At 39.8% G+C, this 19,213-nt stretch overlaps 1 protein-coding gene across 1 annotated transcript in view; it reads right to left on the bottom strand.

Moving 5' to 3' along the window:
- Positions 1 to 19,213, bottom strand: part of clybl (citrate lyase beta like) — a 97,758-nt gene that overhangs the window by 58,378 nt on the left and 20,167 nt on the right. The window contains exons 2-6 of the mRNA XM_088382159.1: positions 17,151 to 17,349; positions 11,143 to 11,331; positions 6,630 to 6,731; positions 5,603 to 5,696; positions 3,845 to 4,012 (exon numbers count right to left, since the gene is read on the bottom strand). Coding sequence (XP_088238285.1) covers positions 3,845 to 4,012; positions 5,603 to 5,696; positions 6,630 to 6,731; positions 11,143 to 11,331; positions 17,151 to 17,349 — 752 coding nt within the window. The remainder of the gene's footprint in view (positions 1 to 3,844; positions 4,013 to 5,602; positions 5,697 to 6,629; positions 6,732 to 11,142; positions 11,332 to 17,150; positions 17,350 to 19,213) is intronic.

The raw sequence follows: 19,213 nt of genomic DNA, 5'->3' as shown, positions 1-19,213 counted from the left end.
ACAAAACTGCGGCATGAAGATAAATATTACACTTACTCCACTTATCGCATTCAGATACCCATTAATTTACTGTCATTTGAAATCATTTGTTTTTCAATACAATACAATAGAAAGCAGAGCAGAGGGAAATAATGGTGTGTTACAGCAATGAGGGAGGAGAAATAGGAGAACTGAATCTGAATTTTTAAATGCGCACGCTTCTCAGATTTAGATGATAGTGATGAAATGCAAATTATACTCGCATTCGGCACACCTACACAATAGAATAATAAAGTGTACCTTATCCTTTGCTGTTATTACAATTCTCACTACACAATATACTGAGGGAGAGCAAGAACAATGGATAACAAAAAAATATAAAAGTATAAAAACAAAGTGACAACTGCAAGAACAATAACAATAAAAGTGGGTCAGAGGAAACTGAACTGTGATATGGGGGGGGTCATATAATGTAACTAAAGTTTACTATTTTTGTGAAATTAATTTCCTTACAAACACGGACTTTTATTGTGAAATTATGACTCCATTCTAATAAAATGCAGCACCTTTGCACTTCTTTTTATAAAACACCAGAAATATCCTCATAGAATGTTTTCATAAAAATATGACTCCATTTTTTAAAATGCAACACTTTATCCCCTGCACTACAACTTGATTGTTGTGAAAATAAGAGTATGTCGTTTTCCTCATAATAGTCCAGCTTTGTTATATATTTCAGACTCACCCCCCTTATGAAACTATGAAATTTTTGTCACAAAAATACAAATTGTTTTAGTATAAACAAAAAACGGAATCCTATAAAATGACAAGCGACTGTAAAAGAATGAATTTATTTTCCTTGTACAATTGCAACTGCTCATGTGAGACAACTTTATAAGATACTAAAACCAATATGGTAAACCTACCCCTTTTCTCTTACAACTACAATCTCAGTCGTAAACACTCTTTCAAACCTTCAATAGTTTATTATAACAATAATAATTAACGACCACCATTTGTCAGACTGATTAACACAAAAGTCACTGCCACGTGTAAATCTTTCATAAGCTCATAAATTAAAAATCGGGCTGAAACAGATGCCAAACTCAAACACAATCCTCAATCAGAATTTACTATACCCTCACCCTGCCCGCCAAAAAAAAGAAAAAAAACTCCCGGTTAAATATGGCAAACGCCACAGACATAATCCTATGTACATTTGCAGATCAGACTTGTCTTGATAAGTTACGCTGGTTATGAAACGTCTGGCGGCGGACGACAAATCCTTCAAAAAAAAAAAAAAAAGGTGGGCCAAGCCGAAGGAAGCAAACCAAACGGGAGCGAATGGCGCGAAGGGGTGGAGGAGAGGGGCCCACTCCCGCCATTCAAGCTGATCTCACCCCAGTTAACCCCCACTAATACACACTCATACTGTATACACACACATGAACACACACTGCGGTTACAGGCTGTTGAACGTCTCCTGACATTGTTAATTAGGCTGCAAGCCGTCAACGCCTTTGTGCGCTACTAGACATTTATTTTAAAAACACTCATTTCACGTTTGCGTGGATGTGAGGACAAGTGCGTTAACACTGCTATGTGTGTGAGTGCCTGTGTGCTTAGTTGAGGGACTTACCACATGCAAACACTTGTTGGCTAGCTGAGGAGTCGTTTATTGAGGCTATCAGGGCCAGTCTTAAAAACAGCCAATGAGTGATTAAAAAATAAATAAATCTGAGAAGTGTTTGTTTTAAAAACTAGTTGTAACTTTTCTTGGGGTATAATACTAGGACTTTGCTCTCAGAAGATGACAATTATACTCTCGTTGATTTCACAAATTGTTTTCTTAACCTGTAACTGAACGAATTTATATTCTCAAAATAATGTTTGATATTCGGAATATTATGAAATTCAGTTTCTATGAGTGTTGATTCGAGTGTGTGCGAGTGCGTGTGTACGAATATATGCAATAAGTATGAAAATATGAAAGTATGAATATGCTTTTGCAAATCAAAAGAGTGTAAAATTTGGAATGCATGTATGCAGTGACCACAGTTGTAAATTGTTGAATTAATGTGTGTTTTAAGATTGTGCCACTTTGGTCGACAGTTTTACATTTGAGACTGTACATGCAGCTATGGGAGTTACGGCATAGCCGGAGGGGTCTCAGGTACCCTCGGTTTGAAACCGATTGCCAGCCACTCCAACCCACTGCCAACAACCCACCCTCCTCCCAAAATGCATCATGCATGCCCAGCGGCCAATCGCGGGCTGCCGTGTGGAGCTGTCACTTCCTCGGGCGACGGCTATTTGGCAAAAATGCTCTCAGGCGAGTGATGGGCAGGGCATGGAAGTGGAACATTCTTCTTTTAAAAGCAGAGAATTTTGTCAACTCAACCAGGCAAAAAATTGTTTTGAATAGAGCTCACAGAGATGTGAAACGGCACTTAACAGTAAATAAACTGTAATATTAAGGCAACTCTATAAAATCAATTTTTGGTGGGAGTATTTTCTGTGCTTTGTGTGACTTGGATTGTGCCAAGATCAATTACTGCTCAGGTACAAACTTTTGGCAGCAATGCTTTACGGACTAGTAATAGCTTTCAAACCAAGAGTCTTGCTGCATTTTTGTGAGCTTTCACTTACTCAGCCAACTGAGACTGGAATTTCATGTACCCACATAATGAGAAAAAAACGATCCAAAAAATAATCCCCACAGAAGTAAAATAATCCAACATATTTAAAAAAATTACTTGAAAATTTAAATCTGAATAAACAAAAACCTCAACAAGCAATTCCTGGATATGCAATAAACTTGAATTTTGGAATATAAAGACTTGGTAGATAAAAACTATATCAAATACTCTCAAAAATATAAATACGGTTTCATTTTAATTAACACTCCCAGAGTAATCTAATCATTATCATGGCTGTGGTTTATTTTACAGTTGTTGATAATGTGAATTAGCTCATAAATAATTCTAGAAACAACTGTAAGGTAGTTTATCTCTCTGTCTGCATTAAAACTAAGCTTTATTAAAGTCGGTATTTGTATAGGATCTTAATAAATTGTGCATGCCTAATAAAGTGGCTGTGAGTTTATATCGCTTCCTCTGTCCTTAAGGAGACAAAGCATCACAATAACTATGTACTGCAGGAGGGCTGGAGGGAATGATTGGAATATCCCTGGAGTAGACTGTCCTGCCGGGATGTGCTGCATGAGCACGCGCACACAAGTCGGTTGCCTGGCTACAGACACGCAGAGTGCCCAGTTAAAGTCGCCTCCGCTTTCGGCTGATAGCTCACTTTAATCACACCTGCATTTTCCACGAACACTTGCATAGAAATGTCAGAGCATTTAACAACCGTGCGGCTTTGTTGTTCATAATTCACACACAAAAAAAAAGACAAACGAAACACAAAGGCTGTTTATTTGCCTTTGCACTACAGAATTCTACAAGTTGATTGTACAATATACGTACATGAGTGTTTCTAGGGACGAAATTTATGTTCCATTTAAAGAAACTGTTGTTCAAAACAGGTTATTCAGGCCGGGTCTACCTAACTGCATGCAACCAACGTTCCCGAAGTTTGCTACCTCAACTGACTGAGTTAGAAACTGAATGTGAAAGGAAGAAACGCTCATGATGATATGGAAAAATAGATAATAGCAAATTAAGGTAGATAATGAACAGCTCAGCAAAATCAGCAAGTGGGTTACATTCAATATTTGTTTGTTGGCTTGTTTTAAGGCAAAGCTGTTTGAGTCTTGGGGATTCCCAATGTTGCCATTACATTTTTGGGGTGTATTTTGTGAAATCTAATATCACTATAAAAAGTGAATGAACTGCTTGAGCGTTACCTGTGAAGCCCATGAGAGCTCCTTCTCGGGCCTGCAGCCTCAGCCCCTCCACGTCTTTGTAGTCGATGTACACCAGGTCGATAGCCTGCAGCCCGAAAGCCTTGGCGGTGGTGACCACTTTCTGCCTAGCGTACAGCAGCTCCTTGGCATCCTTGGTCCGTGTGGCGCCTTTGGGTAAACACACACAGCATGCCGGTCACGTGTCAAGGTGTGAAAGGGAGCCGAGCTAATGCAAAAGGAAGCCAAGGGGTGCACAGGAAGTGAGGATAGCAAGGGGCAATGAGTGAGGAAGTCTGGAACATATACGGTATCGTCGGTAACAAATGCTGCTCTCACGCAGGGGTGCATGGCAGGAAAGTAAATAGATCCATTTTGCTTTTAGGGAATCCAGGCATTAAGTTTATCTTGCACTCCACAACAAATAACATGGGATGTATTTCTTGAATTTCATGCAGTGCAGTTGTATACCATTATAACCTACAAGCATAATGACAAATGCAAAGCTAAATTAATAACTGTGACGGCTGAATTTTATATCAACGTATTTTATTGAATTGTTATTGGTGACACGCGGGTCCAATTTTAAAAGTCAACGAGAGACAAAGTACTACATTACTACATCAAATGTTTAAATAGTACTTAGTGTAAGTCATACCAATCTTATGACCTAGTGATTTGTGATATTGTTTACAGCCGTTGAGCTAAAAAAACCAAGATAGCATTTAGCAGCCCAAGTAAAACCACAATCGCCGGTCACCAGATTGACTTAGAATGTCCCAACTTTTTTCTTTTTTTCTGTTGAACAATAAGAAGGAACCTCCATGCACTTACACAGCAAAGAGAAGCATGCAATACACGATATTTAGTGTTTGGTCCCAATTTAGCCTGACATCATTGTGTTAACTTTAACACAAATGTAGTCATGCCCATGTGCAGGACCGGTTCTAGTCATAGGTACTTGAGAGAGCATGCAGAAATGTTAAGGGGCATCATGTGACAGCATATTTTCAATTTATTTTACTACTTGTAATTATTTTTTTTTAATTAGGGCACTAACTTAGAAATGGCTACATGACATTTCACGACTTAACACCATGTAAAACAATTATACAGTTGGGTAAGGCAGGTAAAGACTTTCTATTACAGCTGTGCACAAATTGGTGGTAATTCATCCACTCCTTTGATTGAGCATGGCAAATTAATAATCCGATTATAATTTGTAGGCTCAGATCAGATGATGTGACGTCACTGGAACCAGTGTTTTGTTTCTGTTTCGGCTAGTCCACTTCGAAATTTAAGCCATGTGGAAACGCCAAGTGACGCAGCTTGAATAAGAATGAGTATGTAGGTTGTACACATGAAATCATTCCTGATGTTGTTTGCACTCTTCTAGGACTTTTCATGGCACCCTGCAAGTCTTCTCGCCGTGACTGTGTATCTAATAATGTGGCTCATAAGTGCTTCCTAAAAATAATGCCGAACAATATACTATTTGTCATAGTATATATATTTTTTTTTTAAATACCCTCTCCTTATACCAGCGGGAGGTGGTATTTTACCTTTCCATGTGAAATACTATCATTAGTAGGTCACACTAGCATGATGACAACGGAAGCATGAGGTCAATTCTTGCGTTCATCTTTATGCAAGAAAAACAAGGCATTTATTTACATGTGTCACATTTCATCATCATTTCACCAGGTGTCCTCCACAACCAATGCACAAATATAAAACCGTGATTAACAGGGTAATAGGTACCTATACTGGCACAGAAGTCATCGGAACCGAACACCACACCATCGTGATGAAGGCCCGCCTCGGGTGCGAGTCGACGGATTTCCTTGCATACCGCCTGAAGAGAAGCAAAGCAGGTGCATTACAGGTTGGCAGTTAGTGGGTGAAACAGCGGCAAAAATCTTAAATCTAATGATACCCCAGTGTTCCCACTTCAAACAGTCTGGCTTTGTGATTTTTCTTCACAAGGAACACAACAAAAAAAAAAAAGCACTGATTACAAAAGTACATTCCTTCTTATCAAATATGCTAATGAAGGCAAAGCCTTTCCCTCGCCTTTACTCGATATCAAGGGTGAAAATTAGAATACTAGAAAACTCAGTAAGCCGCCAGTGGCATATAAACATGAAGGGACAGTGGTAGGATGTCCCCCTTTTTAAGTTTTGAAAAATCTCATAATTGCATAAAATACTGACAGAAAAGCCTTTTTTTTTTTTTTAACTTGTCTGCTTCTTTTTAATCATGTTTAACAGCAGAACTAGAGGAGGGTACAAATGTCTTTCATTCACTATGGGCAAAATTAACGATTGATATAACATGAAGATATATATTTATTAAAATGTACATTTATAGGGATGTGACAATGTGGGACATTTCGGAACTTCTGTTTATATGCGAGTAGGGTTGTCACAAATATATGTTTTTGGGATGGATTGTCTAAATGATAATTCCATCGATTACTCGGGGAAACCTAATGAGACAGTTTGATGATAGAAAGTGAGCTCAAAGAATTTGAATTACACTTTGAAGGACTAAAATGCATTGCGCTGCTGGCCGATTAAGTATCCGCCCGTGTACTGCAAATTTTTCCAAGTTGTTTGATGTTTACCGGAAAACTTTTATGATGTAGAAAAAACATCAGAAAGGTACAGTTAAAGAATATTTTATTTGAATCTTAAGTTAGTATAATGTGGCATTTAACTGATAAAAAATATGTCATCGAAATTTGGGAGGGGAGTGGGGGATAGGCTGGTAGTCATTTTTAATTTACCTTAAAGTTGAGCAGGCCCACAGCCGTTTCCACAAAGGTCACCAGGCGAACGGGTCCCGTCAACGACCGTCCTTTCAAGCTCCGCTGAAACCTGTCAACGAACTGAAGAACACAGGCACTGCGACTCATTAGCTCGCTGTTTGCGCGAACAACACAACAACACGGGACGGCGCAATTACAATAAATTAATTTTGTTTGGACAGCAGACATACATCAGACATTTTGTACCCTCGGCAGATTTTAGTGGTAATAATAACAACCCGTTGCCGCCTTTTGATGATTTGCAAATCCATTTGTAATAGCATGAATGAATATATTAAAAGATGCGTCGTGCTCTGAGGAACTGTAAAGTTGCTGCTCCTCACCGTGCAGCTGCCACCCTAAGTGCACTTACCACTGCATTATTAGCCCACTCCAAAGAGCTCACACTGCGCTATTGTGGGAGAATTAATTCAGGGGTAAAAAAAAAAAAAAAAAAAAAAGGAATAGAAATGTTCGAATACCGGTAAGCGATATGACAGCTTTCAACATCCGTCATGGAGTAAAAAAAGAGGCGAAGGAGCGTGCAACATTTTGATATGCATCTGGATACCCCCACCACCTGCGCTCCTCACTAAGTAGTCATTATACGAAAAAAACATGGCCGAGGGTTCAAACGCCAAAGAAGCAGAGGGAATGACATATTTTACATGAGCACCAGGGAATATTTCTTCGTTTCGTGTGAAGTCTTTGGAAGGAAACTGCACAGCGACAGAGATTTTTGCATGCTTGTGTAAATACACACAGTGTTTGCATACACATCAAGGTGAGAAGAAACAAGATTTGAAAAGTCTTTTGAAACACACACACATCTATCAGTGATGGCGTTGCCACAACAATGCGACACTTCTGCCGAGCTCTTTTTTTTTAATATGCGAGCTCACCTCGGCAGATCTTAAAACTGGAGTTTAATTCTTTTAAAGACCAAAGCGTTCCAATTTTTTTCCAACAGACCAGTTCACAGCGAGCCTTGGGACTGCCGGTGGGATAGCCCAAATTCCAAAATCTATCATCTGGAAACACACAAAAGCCCCCCTCCCTCATCAGATATTTCTTTTCAAAGCCACTACCCCCGCCTTACTCGGCAAACCAGAAGAGAAAACTTCTTGTCCCTTTGCCTTTTTCCATGATAATCTCAGGTAGGCGACCCAAAACGTAGCCCCATACCCGCTTGTCCGAAAGAACGAGGCCTCCATTGAAGGATTTCCAAAATAGGGCCAATTTTAATCATCTCTCCATTCAATCACAGTCGGGATAAATCATATCTGAAGAGATTTGCATAAATACAAACCCATCAAAGACTTTTCATCTTCAAAAGGGTCTTTTTTTTCCTTTCCAAGACCCCAACAGGCTTTGTACTGTAATCATCTGAGGTCACAACCCGGTGGGAGCCTGGCTGCCATAGCAACGTGAACGCTGGGGGCTTAGTCGGGCATGAGGCAGGCGGAGGGGAAGTGGGGCGGGGGGATTCGTCTGAGAGTGTGAAAAGAGGGTGTAAGATAAATCTATTTTTGTGACAGAAGAAACAAGATAGATAGATGGCGGGCCATTGTGGGGCGATGGCGCTGATATCACACACAACAACAGACATTGTTGAAAAGAAGGAAAAAAAAAACTTCTTTTAAGAGCCTCTAAGCGTCTCTGATTACATGTTTCCGTCCCCGTATTCTCGTCTTTGGCTATTATGCACTTGGGGAGGCTGATTTACACGCCATAAGAGGTTCTTTCATTGTGCTTCTCTTATGTACAGCAGCCATTAGATGTCAATGGCTCTCACAACTAAGGCTCTTTAATTGGGACTCAATTGGGGTGGGTAAAAAAAAAAAAAAAAGAATAATTTCTTTATCAGAAAAAAGAAAAACGAAAAGAAAAGTGGGGGCATAACGCCTCTTCCAAGCAAGCCCTCGAACAATTCAGCAAAGAGCAAGAGAAAGGAAGCGATAGCGGGACAAGTTTCAATTAATTTTGCTTCAAAAGGAGGCCAGATTAAATGTTTCCTGCCTGCTGAAGTGTTCATTTCACAGAGGGGAAGCGGAGAAAGGGATAAGGGGAGGTTACGGTAGGAGGAGGAGGAGGAGTGGGACGGGGGCGCCATTCTTTTGGCTACACCAAATAGTGTGGCGGGGCAAAGAATGCCGCACGGCTCCGAATCTGTGTGAGAATTGTCCCGCAGACAAAAAAAAAGGGTTGCTTTGAGAGTAAGGGGGGGGGGGGGGGGGTTACGCCTGTTACAGCCCAATAAGGCCCGTCAGTCACAAAAGCGGCTGTGGGGGTGCAGTTGAGAGGAGGAAGGCCCCTGCTAAAGATTTTCCACACAAAAGGAAACAAGCGAGTCCATCTTTTAGTGACAAATCAGTCTAGAGGCTCCTGGGCTAATATCAATAAAAAAAAAAAGAGGAGAAAAATAAACAAGTGAGGGAGGGGCAACATGGGGAGGGAGGGAGGGGATTTACTACGTCTGCCTTACAAGAGTGGAGAGAATCAGACACATGCTTGCAACACAAGACGCTTCAATGCGCATGCAAAAGCTGCTGAAAAGGCCAAGAAGACCACAATGGAAGAAAGAAGAGTTTAGGTGATAGAATAGAGGAAGCATCCCCAACAACACGTGTCCACCTGCTGCTGTATTAACACATTCAACACAAGTCATGTAAATAAACCGGTAGCTTTTCTTCTCCTTTAATTAAATGCACTAACCAAACAATCGATGGGTGTTGTTCTATAAAAGAAGAAATCAAAGATGAACAAGATTGACTATAAAAGGATCCTAAAATGAGCCACCTGGCTTATATAAATATAAATCAATATTGAGTGACTTTTTTTCTCTTCTCTCCAATAAACCGAGTTTGCCAAGAGGAGACAAATGCTCATCCGGCTCATTTTATGAGGAAGTGATTATGGTACAAACAACCCCCCTAAAAATGGCAACAAATTCTGTTTTTTGGAAGAATGGATGTTCATCTGGCTGAAAAGTGACAAATTCACTGACATCAAAATTCTGAAACGCAAGTTAGAACTCGTTTATTATTGTTATGTCGTATCAAAATTTGCATTTTGGACTTAAAACACTAATTTCTGCATTTATTGTTGAAATATGTATCTGTAATAAAAAATAAATGAATGGAAATGTGAATATTCACCTTGAAAGTTGATTTACTCATGTATGGAACAATCAGAAGTTTACCATATAAAAGACATCTATTTATTTTTTATCTTCCTTATAATTCGAAGAAACCCAAGTGTATTGTATAATAAAAAATTGATGGTGACACTTTGTCACAAATCAATTCAATTCCCAAAAGGAAAATGTGTCCTAGTTTGACTGGTGCTGTGGAATGGATTGTGTTTCACCTTTAAGTTTACACTGCAACGCTATTATGAATGGGCATACTTCAGGTTTGATTAAATACACTTTTAGCCGTGACATGTTCCGGCTACAAAGTAGTCTTGAGTGAGCTAAGGCAAAGGCGCAGTTGTGAGCTCCATTACGCTTATGAAGCAAATCCGTACAAATGTCTTGAGCAGCAGCCAAGAAAAACACCGCTGTCCATCCACGATCCTGCCACAGGGATCAATTCCCACTTTTACTGTGAAATGGAAAAGCATGTTATGATTGCTTTGAAGATTCCCGTGGTTTCATCTTACTTCTTGAGTTTGGATATTACTACGTTTCACGGACCCAGAGGACATGGGAAGAAATATCACAGGGGTTTTTAAGTTATGTTCTTTGCATGCACCATTTTGTTTTGCTGAAATGGGTCACATGTGGTTGTCTCGTATTGTAAACCGTTTTTTATTATTTGACCAAATTGCAATGATTGATGGTGGAAAGATAAATGTTGAATTTTATGTTGTTGTTACTTTGTGGAGATGGGATGATAGCTCTCTGAATGTCCTCAACTCTTGTTTCTACATTGGAAAAAAATTGGATATAGCTCAACTTTCTCATAGTTGAAGTCTTGTGGACTTGTTTGGACAGCAAACTTGTTCTGCTCTATTGGTTGCAGCCAAGTATTAAACTCTATTTGGCCTTTATTTATTGGAAAAGCGATTTCCCAATGATGACTTCCACATATTTTTGATGATTCTTCAAAAGAGACTCAATTACCATTAAATTAGGGTTTTATGATGCCGATTCCGATTATCCATGAGTGATATTAGAATTGTGAAATCACTGTAAATTATACATTTATTTAAGTAAAAGAACTAAGGCGGCTTACAAAATGTAAAATACACATTTAACCAAAAGGGTAGTAAGTTGACATGTTAAAAGTGTGTAGCCCAGTAACCAATAAAATCAGGATTGGTAACATAATGGTTATAAAAAATTAGCTTCCATAACAGCGACTGTACATACGTTCATTGTAAACTTGTAAAATAGTTATGTGTATTTCTACTGAACGGCAAAAGAAATACTGCAACCACGATTTCTTTGCCTGAAGAAACAATAACCTCCAACAATTTAAGAACTTACCCACTGGACTTCTTGAGCGTCTTCCACTTTGGGCAACATAAGGGCAGGTGGGAGAACCTCAGCTTGTAGGACAACTTGTAGGTCAGCCTCAGCTAAACCACTGGACACCGAGTTAACCCTCACACACTTCTCCGTCCGGCCCAGGTTCAGTTCAGCCAACATCTTGGGAATGTTTTCCCTGGCCTCTGCCTGGAAAAAAAAAGTTGACATTAGGACTAGTGGCAATGTCAGGTCGAGTAGTAACAACTGCACATTTAGGCACAAAATAAAACACATTATACTTTGTTCTTTTAAAGTCAACATTGTGCAAAAATAGTGCAGGACGGGAGGTGAGGACGATAGATGGAGGGTGAAAAAAAAAATCAAAGTGAGGGCTCGCAGTTCCAAATTCTACCAGTAACAAAACATATGCCACTATATTTAAAACAGATGCCAGGGAATGGAAAAAAAAGGGGTGTTGGAATGATGGGAATGACGTCCTGTTACTGAGAGGAAAAGGCGTTCTCTCGCTGGGAAAAATGTGGTCCGAGTTAAAGAACATACGGAAACGGAAGCTTCGAAGTTGTCAGGTTTGATCAGCGACTGAAGCTGTTGATGGACCATTTTGGGTTTTCAATAATGCTATTCAGTGTGAGGGGAAATTAAGGTAAAATGAAATAGAACGGGCAACTGAGTTTGGGTGATCATTGAGAAGTTTGCTTGATCAGTTAAGGTTGAAATAGCAACTTCTGTAAACAATGAAATCATCTGCTACTGCTTAACTAGCAATTACCAAGTTACTGTATACCAATAAAAAAGATACAAAATTTCCATTCTGTCATCATTTGGTCAAAGTTATTTTGTTAAACGTGTCTCATTCAAGTTTTTGTTCTCATATTCTTTTTTTCTGTCATTCTGTTACACTCGCCTGCTTTTGGGTAAAAAAGGCAGAAATATTTAACAATTAAATTGCTATAATTTGTCTTTCAAATGTTTTCATTTTCATAATAAATCAACAGGATTTCATTTGAAAGACTATCCTGCAAGTAAAAGGAGACCTTGTAAAATACAGAAGTATAATTCAAAGATATTGTCGACAAATATAATGGAGATGGGGAGAAACACATAAAAATATATCTAAATTTAGGTTGACTTTAATTAGATTCAGTCCTGTGACCCCCTCGATTAACGGGACAGCTACCGAGACAACAGTCCGAATTAGGAGCTACGAGAATGCAGAACTATACAGTTATGAACACCTTTGAATGAATCAAATATAGTATTAAAGCACATATCTGAATATACGCTTAGAAAAGTATCAAACAGTATTTTCAAAGGGTCAATGTTGGTCATCTTGGAACATCTCATTGCACCATTTTACCGTCACGCTCATGAGCCATCAACGACGGCAAGCTTCATCTTTCGTAATTTAAAACGCAAAGGGTTATTTACAAGGCCATCATTTATGTTTCATAAACCTGCCAGGACAGCTGTTGTTGGTGGTGACCGTAGAAAACTGATTCATGTGAACTACTGTCTGACATTGAGCACCGGACCAAATCAACTGCCATCTACAAATCAAGCAAGCCTTGAATATTGTTGGATCAAGAGCTGAACGGTTGCAGTGTAACTAGAAACTGAATAAAAACACTGTACTTCTCTTGTAATGGCGTACCAGAAACCTTGATGCTATTCTTAAGGCCAAGATGCCAAGAACGTCAGGGGAGATGGTCAGCTCACAAAGCAAAATAAAGTAAGGAATATTATTCTACAAGACACCTTGACCCCTATGGGTTGTGATACTCAAGGCTTGAATAAAAACCTTTGAAGAAGATTAATGGACAGCCGTCCAACAGGTTCCTTCAAAGCTCCTTCTCCCTACCACCTGGTGCCCCATGGAGTGCTCTCCCCAACATCAGCTCCATTTCCTCTTTGATTCTCTCCATCATCTTCATCATTAGAAGCTGACATGCAGAGAAGGCAGGTGGGTAACTAGTCAGCCAGTAAAGGGAGGGCCGCTGAACGTGAGCGAACAAGCAGCTCCTTAACGCGCATCCTGGAGCTCGGGATCCCGTCGAGTCCAGTGTACACTTGACTCAGCATGGCTACCGCCTTGTTGACATCACATTCGACAAGAAAATGAACATGGAGTTAAAGTTCAATAAGGAGGACCTAATTCTACCGGGTTATTCCTGGACTACAGTATTTCCGCTTTCCTACTGTCACAATGCCAGCAAAACTACATCGGAAATGAAATGGCCAATTCCAAGATTTCCCAAAGCAGAGACTCTTAAAAATGGGATTGTCAGGTTCAAAGCCTCGTAGTCGTGTTGGACTACAGACAATACCACTATCCCCGAATTATTTGTCCTATCTATCTATCTATCTATCTATCTATCTATCTATCTATCTATCTATCTATCTATCTATCTATCTATCTATCTATCTATCTATCTATCTATCTATCTATCTATCTATCTATCTATCTATCTATCTATCTATCTATCTATCTATCTATCTATCTATCTATCTATCTATATAAATACACAATATTTTTTTTTTTCTCAGATGCTGTATTTGTATGTCTCTATTACTTGATGCTAGGCTCAATCCTCATTTGTGAGTCTTGGCAGCCACGTTGAAAATTTGCATCAAATCTTCTGGGCCTTTTTTGGTGTCAAGCACACATTTAAAGTTGGAGGTAAACATACCCACATACTTAAAACTCTAAATACAAAATATTCAGTATTCATGGGCCAAGAGACTAAATCAATATTTCCCAGGAGCTTGTCAAGAGTTTAGTCATTCGAGACCACTTCAAGGCAGAGCAGATCTTCTAGTGTCTGCAGGAATAAGTACCGACACTCAACCGAGGTCATGCAGCAGTTGACAGTTGACTGCATAATTTATGTAAAATTGAAAATCTCTGGTGTCGGACACCAGTTCATGCATAGGCCATAGCTCATATCGTGCCTGCACCGCCGACAGCAAAAAGGTAATAGCGCGTAATAATGTCATGCACTGAACATCTAATCTCCGCTCAGATGCTCACACCACAACGAGGCAGGTTTTTCTCTGCTTCAGTGACTCACAGGAAGACCAGCGGAATGAAAACCATTAGTTTGCTGATTCATATTGAAAAGTAACCATGTTAAATCCTGTGAGCACAAGAATAGAATAGAATAGAATAGAATAGAATAGAATAGAATAGAATAGAATAGAATAGAATAGAATAGAATAGAATGCCATAATCAAGTAAACTTGTAAACTTGCTCAAACAAATTTCAGTAAATTAACTACATAATCAGTGGAATCTCAGAATGTAGTTTGTTTCCTTTGATTGTTTTTGGGGTTTAGAGGCATTTTGTTTTTAAAAAAGAATGCTCAAGTTTATTATTGACAAATTGTTGTGCATTGTATTTTGTCACTTTGTGTCAACTAAATTATTGAAGCTCTTGGCTTGATGAGCCGTAGCATTTCAAAACAACAAATCATTGCTAAATTATTTCTGCATAGCCTTTGCAAAAGCTGTTTATGCTGTAATCCTGTTGGTTGCAAGACGGTGGTGGGATTCCTAAGCCTACAGAACATAAGAAATTCACAAACTGTTGAAAAAGAGGGAAACAGGAAAGTATCCTTGCATACAAGTAGTTCAGGTCAACAGTGTTTGTGTACTTGTCTGGTAAACATGTCTCTGTGTGTGCGCATGTGTGTATGTGTGTCTGCCTCCGCAGGCTCATGAGAGTGAGTGAGGTGCCTACCCCTCCCTCCGTCCCTCCCTCCCACCGGGTCTGCCAAGCCACCGTGCCATCTGGAGAGGAAATCGAGTGTGAAGTACAGTATAGTTTGGGAGCAAGCTCCGTAGCAGCGGCTCAGCAGTTAGTTCATTAGTTCCAAATTTCCAAGGATTAGGAGAGAATCTCTAAGGCAGGGAAGGCAGAGGAGGGCAGGGGGTGTAGAATGGAGGGACCCATGTGGGGAAAGGAGACAGAGAGACACACGCCAGGGAGGGGAAAAGTGGACCATAGGGCAACCAAGAGACCAGGAGGGAACCATCTTAACCCAGAGGAACCTGCAGCGGAGGGACGAGTACAAGAGGAGGGCAAAAAAGATGGCGAGGAAAAGATGAGGACAGAGGACAGGTGTACCCGTCAGTTCCGCTCCAGGGTTTCAACTCCCCCTCTTCCTCCAGCCCACTGATCATACAGATATGATGATATGTGTAAGAGTGTTAGAGCAGTCAGCCTTATCTTCCCTCCCTCCACTCCCCTACGGGTCCATGCTGACAGTTAGCAAGCTCTCTGTGGCTTTGACCCTTTGGTCCGTCTCTCATCCCCGCTTCCTAAGCAGCCGGCGCTACTGCCAAAATGGAGGGCGGACATTTTGGGAGTCAAAGTGGCAAGTAATTAAAGTAGGTCCTCGGCAAGTTTTAAAGGTGAAGGTGGCAGATCGTAAAAAGCAAACATTAAAAGGTACACTGGCGAGAAAAGAAACTAGTAAAAACTTGAAGGTTTTGTGTACAGAAAAGTAATTGTGAAGAATCAAACAAAACTGTTTTGATATGCATGCCAGGCCAAGAGCACATTGTATATGCATGGGTTTTAAAGTTTGCCAGACAATAATTTGGTAAAAACTGAAAGAAATCAAAAATGGCCAATCGCCTGTGCTATGCTGTGATTTACATATGACCAGTCCAATACTTGCGACTACGATTGGGGGGGGGGGCTAGTCCACTAGCAACATAGCAAAACTGGCAGCCCTAATATAAATATATTCACATGAACAGAACACAGATAGAAACACATATGTATACATATTCATTATATTTAAATGTTATTTTTTATGCAACTATTCTTTTTTTTTTCATTTCAGATCGGTAATATATAAATGTGAAATAGAGGATAGAACATTTTATAAAATAGCTTTTCTTGTGAAGCAATACGGTCTTGGAAACAGATGATAAATGATTGTATACCTTACCATTATTGACAGGATTTGTTCTCATAGGATGAATTTTTGCTACAGCTGTAGCATTAGTTGAACCTAATAAATTTTCTTCTTTTATTTAAAAGAAGTAAGTTCAAAGCAAACTTTTGGATGCCAGGTCAGAACCTGGGAATTCCTCTTGAGTCTAAATGGCTGCATTCCTGTGGACCGAAGCTGTGACATCATCACGGGGTCACAGCTCTGAGCTGTCAGTCACGCGGGCCTTATTGCCTTTGTCTAACTACAGGAACGGCCTGCAGCCATATCAATCATCTTTATTATCATGACTTAAAAACCTTTGTTAGCTCACGTTTTTTTCTTTGTTGCACCCGGGCCAACTCTTTATCCTGATCTCCAATCACAATTTCATGGACAGTTCAGAAGGGCCAATGGTGAGCGGGAGGAGAATGCTTTTAACCTGCTGCATCTGCTGCTTTCCCACTGCTTGCCCAGTGGGACGTGGTCACCTTGTTTTAAAGAAGGCTTGGGAGGGGGGCATTGCTGCCTTTATACCACCATAATAGGGAGAAATGTGCTCGCTTGAAACATCTTACTTAGGTAGTTTGCCTTTATGGGATTAAGTGTGAAAGCACCTGTCGGCCGGAGATTTGTAATTTAGGTTAAAAGTAAAACCATTACTGAAACGCAATTGTGCATATGGATGATTTTTTTTTTTTTGGATCAATGCATATAATATTAAGAATAACAAAATTGTCCCAAATCCGCAATTTTAGCCACTTTTCCTGCCCTCTTCCTGTTTTGCTAAACAAACTCAACCACCTTTAGTGGTCGTTTCAGAATCTGCTGTGCTGGCACCGGCATATAACGTTCACTAGCTGACACCTCTCCCAACCTTTTAACTTGGAAGCAAGTTTTTAAAGCAGCACACCAAATCTGATGACGGTAAAACACAGGTAGATCGCCTTATACCTTTGTTGCATTGGATCTTTGAATAAAACAGGCTAGAGTAACAGGGTGCCAACATGGTAGAAATAGTTTTTAATGCAATCCTACCATGAAAAAAAAAAAATTGGGATTACTACCTTTTTGCTGAGGGCTACGCCATCCTCACAGTCTAGGACGGCACAATCAACGTCCAGTGTGGCCAGTTTCCTCAGCTTTCGCTCATCATTGCCGGGGCAGTAGAGCACGGCTCTGCGGGGTATATAGGGCAGCGAAGCACCTGCAGTGTCATGGTGGAGACGCCATCCCTTGGTGAACAACCTGAGCCCGACACCATCCCTGTTAACAAAAATAGATATGCACAACATAAGCACACATTAATTCACGTATTTGTGGCATACATTAGAAGACCTTATACAGTATGAATGCAGGGTTGAGGTCACGGAATAATTAAAGGTTGTTGTTGCATTCATTTTCATAATATAAACAACTTTAATGGTAAACATGTTGACAAGAGTGAAAGTCTATAAATGTTTGGAGGGGTTTGGTTCTGTTTGCCCTTCAGCTGCTCATTGAAGTGGAGGGGATATATGCGATGACCTAGGCTTTAGTTTTCTTTTGTTGAAGACAAACTCACCCAAACACTCAGCTACTCATATGCTAATGCAGCCACACTGCTCGGTGTCTCGGGGAGTTGGCGGGGGTGATTGTTGTGGTTGTATAGCAGAGTCATGGAGTGGAGCACAGACCTCCGGCAAGGCCAGTTTTGATAAAAGCAGCAGCAATGAGATGTGATGAGTGTAAACATTTGTCATTCTATGCCCCAACCACACAGCCATGCCCCAAGTGTTCATAAAAATGTTTTAACTATGATTTCAAATACAAATCAATGCCGCAGAAATGGGCGTAGTGGGGAAAAAATAACAATATTGATAAGGAGAAAACAGTCATACAGTCTTTGTAATTCCAGAGAATAATTACAAATATACACAGATTAAAATAGTCAGTTGAGAAACTCAAATATATTCTCAATTTAAGATATTCAATTTCCACAATTGTGTACCGTGGAACTTCAGTTTAGGAAATGACCTGGTATGCAAACGATTGGATCTATGAACATTTTTCAAAAGAAAAATATGTGCCTGATTTACTAACGTCCGAAAAAGCAAGCAGTAAATTGCATTGTGTGTTTGCATGTTGGTGGGTGTGTTGTGCATGATTCCTAGGATGATCCTTCACTAAATTGTGCTCTATTAGTAGTTTTTTCATCAATAGTTGGGAGCTGATTTTAAAGGTGGAAATGTCATCCAAAATTGTGGCTAAAGACGAAATTCTGCCTCCAGCCGTCTCTGTGGTGTGCCACCTATTATTTTCAGCAATTCAACTAAGAAGGATCATATAGTTGGTTGATTGTGTCAGTGACCTTTTGTGCGATGGCTACAAAAAGAGGATGAAGAGCTTTTCTTTTGTGGTTTTACAAAAAGAGAAGAATTATTCTACACTTCAGTTGTCTTTGGCTTTATAAAAAAAAAAAAAAAAGAGGTGAAATCACATCGACTGCCGCTTAATCCTGTCAACAATGCTTCCACGTGCCCTCCAGTCATTCTTGGTTCTAATCTGCTTGTGAGTTGTCATAGCAACTCCTGTAAATTAGGCTGATTCTTGCATACATGACATAAGCATTTGGACTATGAAAAGTGTTCAATTAAGGAAAACAGAAAATGTGTCAGAGGGTTGATGGGGAGATAGTAATAGTACGTAGATCAAATATTTGCAGGGGAACCTCTAATGTTGACTGCCCCAATAGGTTACCGTATTTTTCGCACTATAAAGCGCACCTAAAAACCTCCAATTTTCTCGAAAGCCAACAGTTCGCCTTATATTAGATTATTTTTTCTAGGAATTTCCAACGCATAAAGATTATCTTTAAATTTTTTAAGAATCTGGATTACTTTTAGTTACAGTAGCCTACATGTGGTTGACAAACTGCTCTGTCTTGCATATTAAAACCAGCCCCCCAACATGCCATATGGGATTATACTAACAATGTATTTCCCTTCCCGTCATTTTTTCGGTTTTTACATGAAAGGTTATGATAACACGGGGCTTTGTGGGTATACAAGCGTCTGTAAAGTGGTGGGACATGGCCACAGCAGCTGCGTTTACTGGTCCAAGATCAGAAGTGAGTGTGTGTTTGTGGGTT

Source organism: Syngnathus floridae, chromosome 8 (assembly GCF_059516105.1).
Source record: "Syngnathus floridae isolate MCC-2025c chromosome 8, RoL_Sflo_1.0, whole genome shotgun sequence".
NCBI classification, from domain to species: Eukaryota; Metazoa; Chordata; class Actinopteri; order Syngnathiformes; family Syngnathidae; genus Syngnathus; species Syngnathus floridae.
Note: the sequence above shows the minus strand (reverse complement) of the source record. Positions and strands in the feature narration are given on the sequence as shown.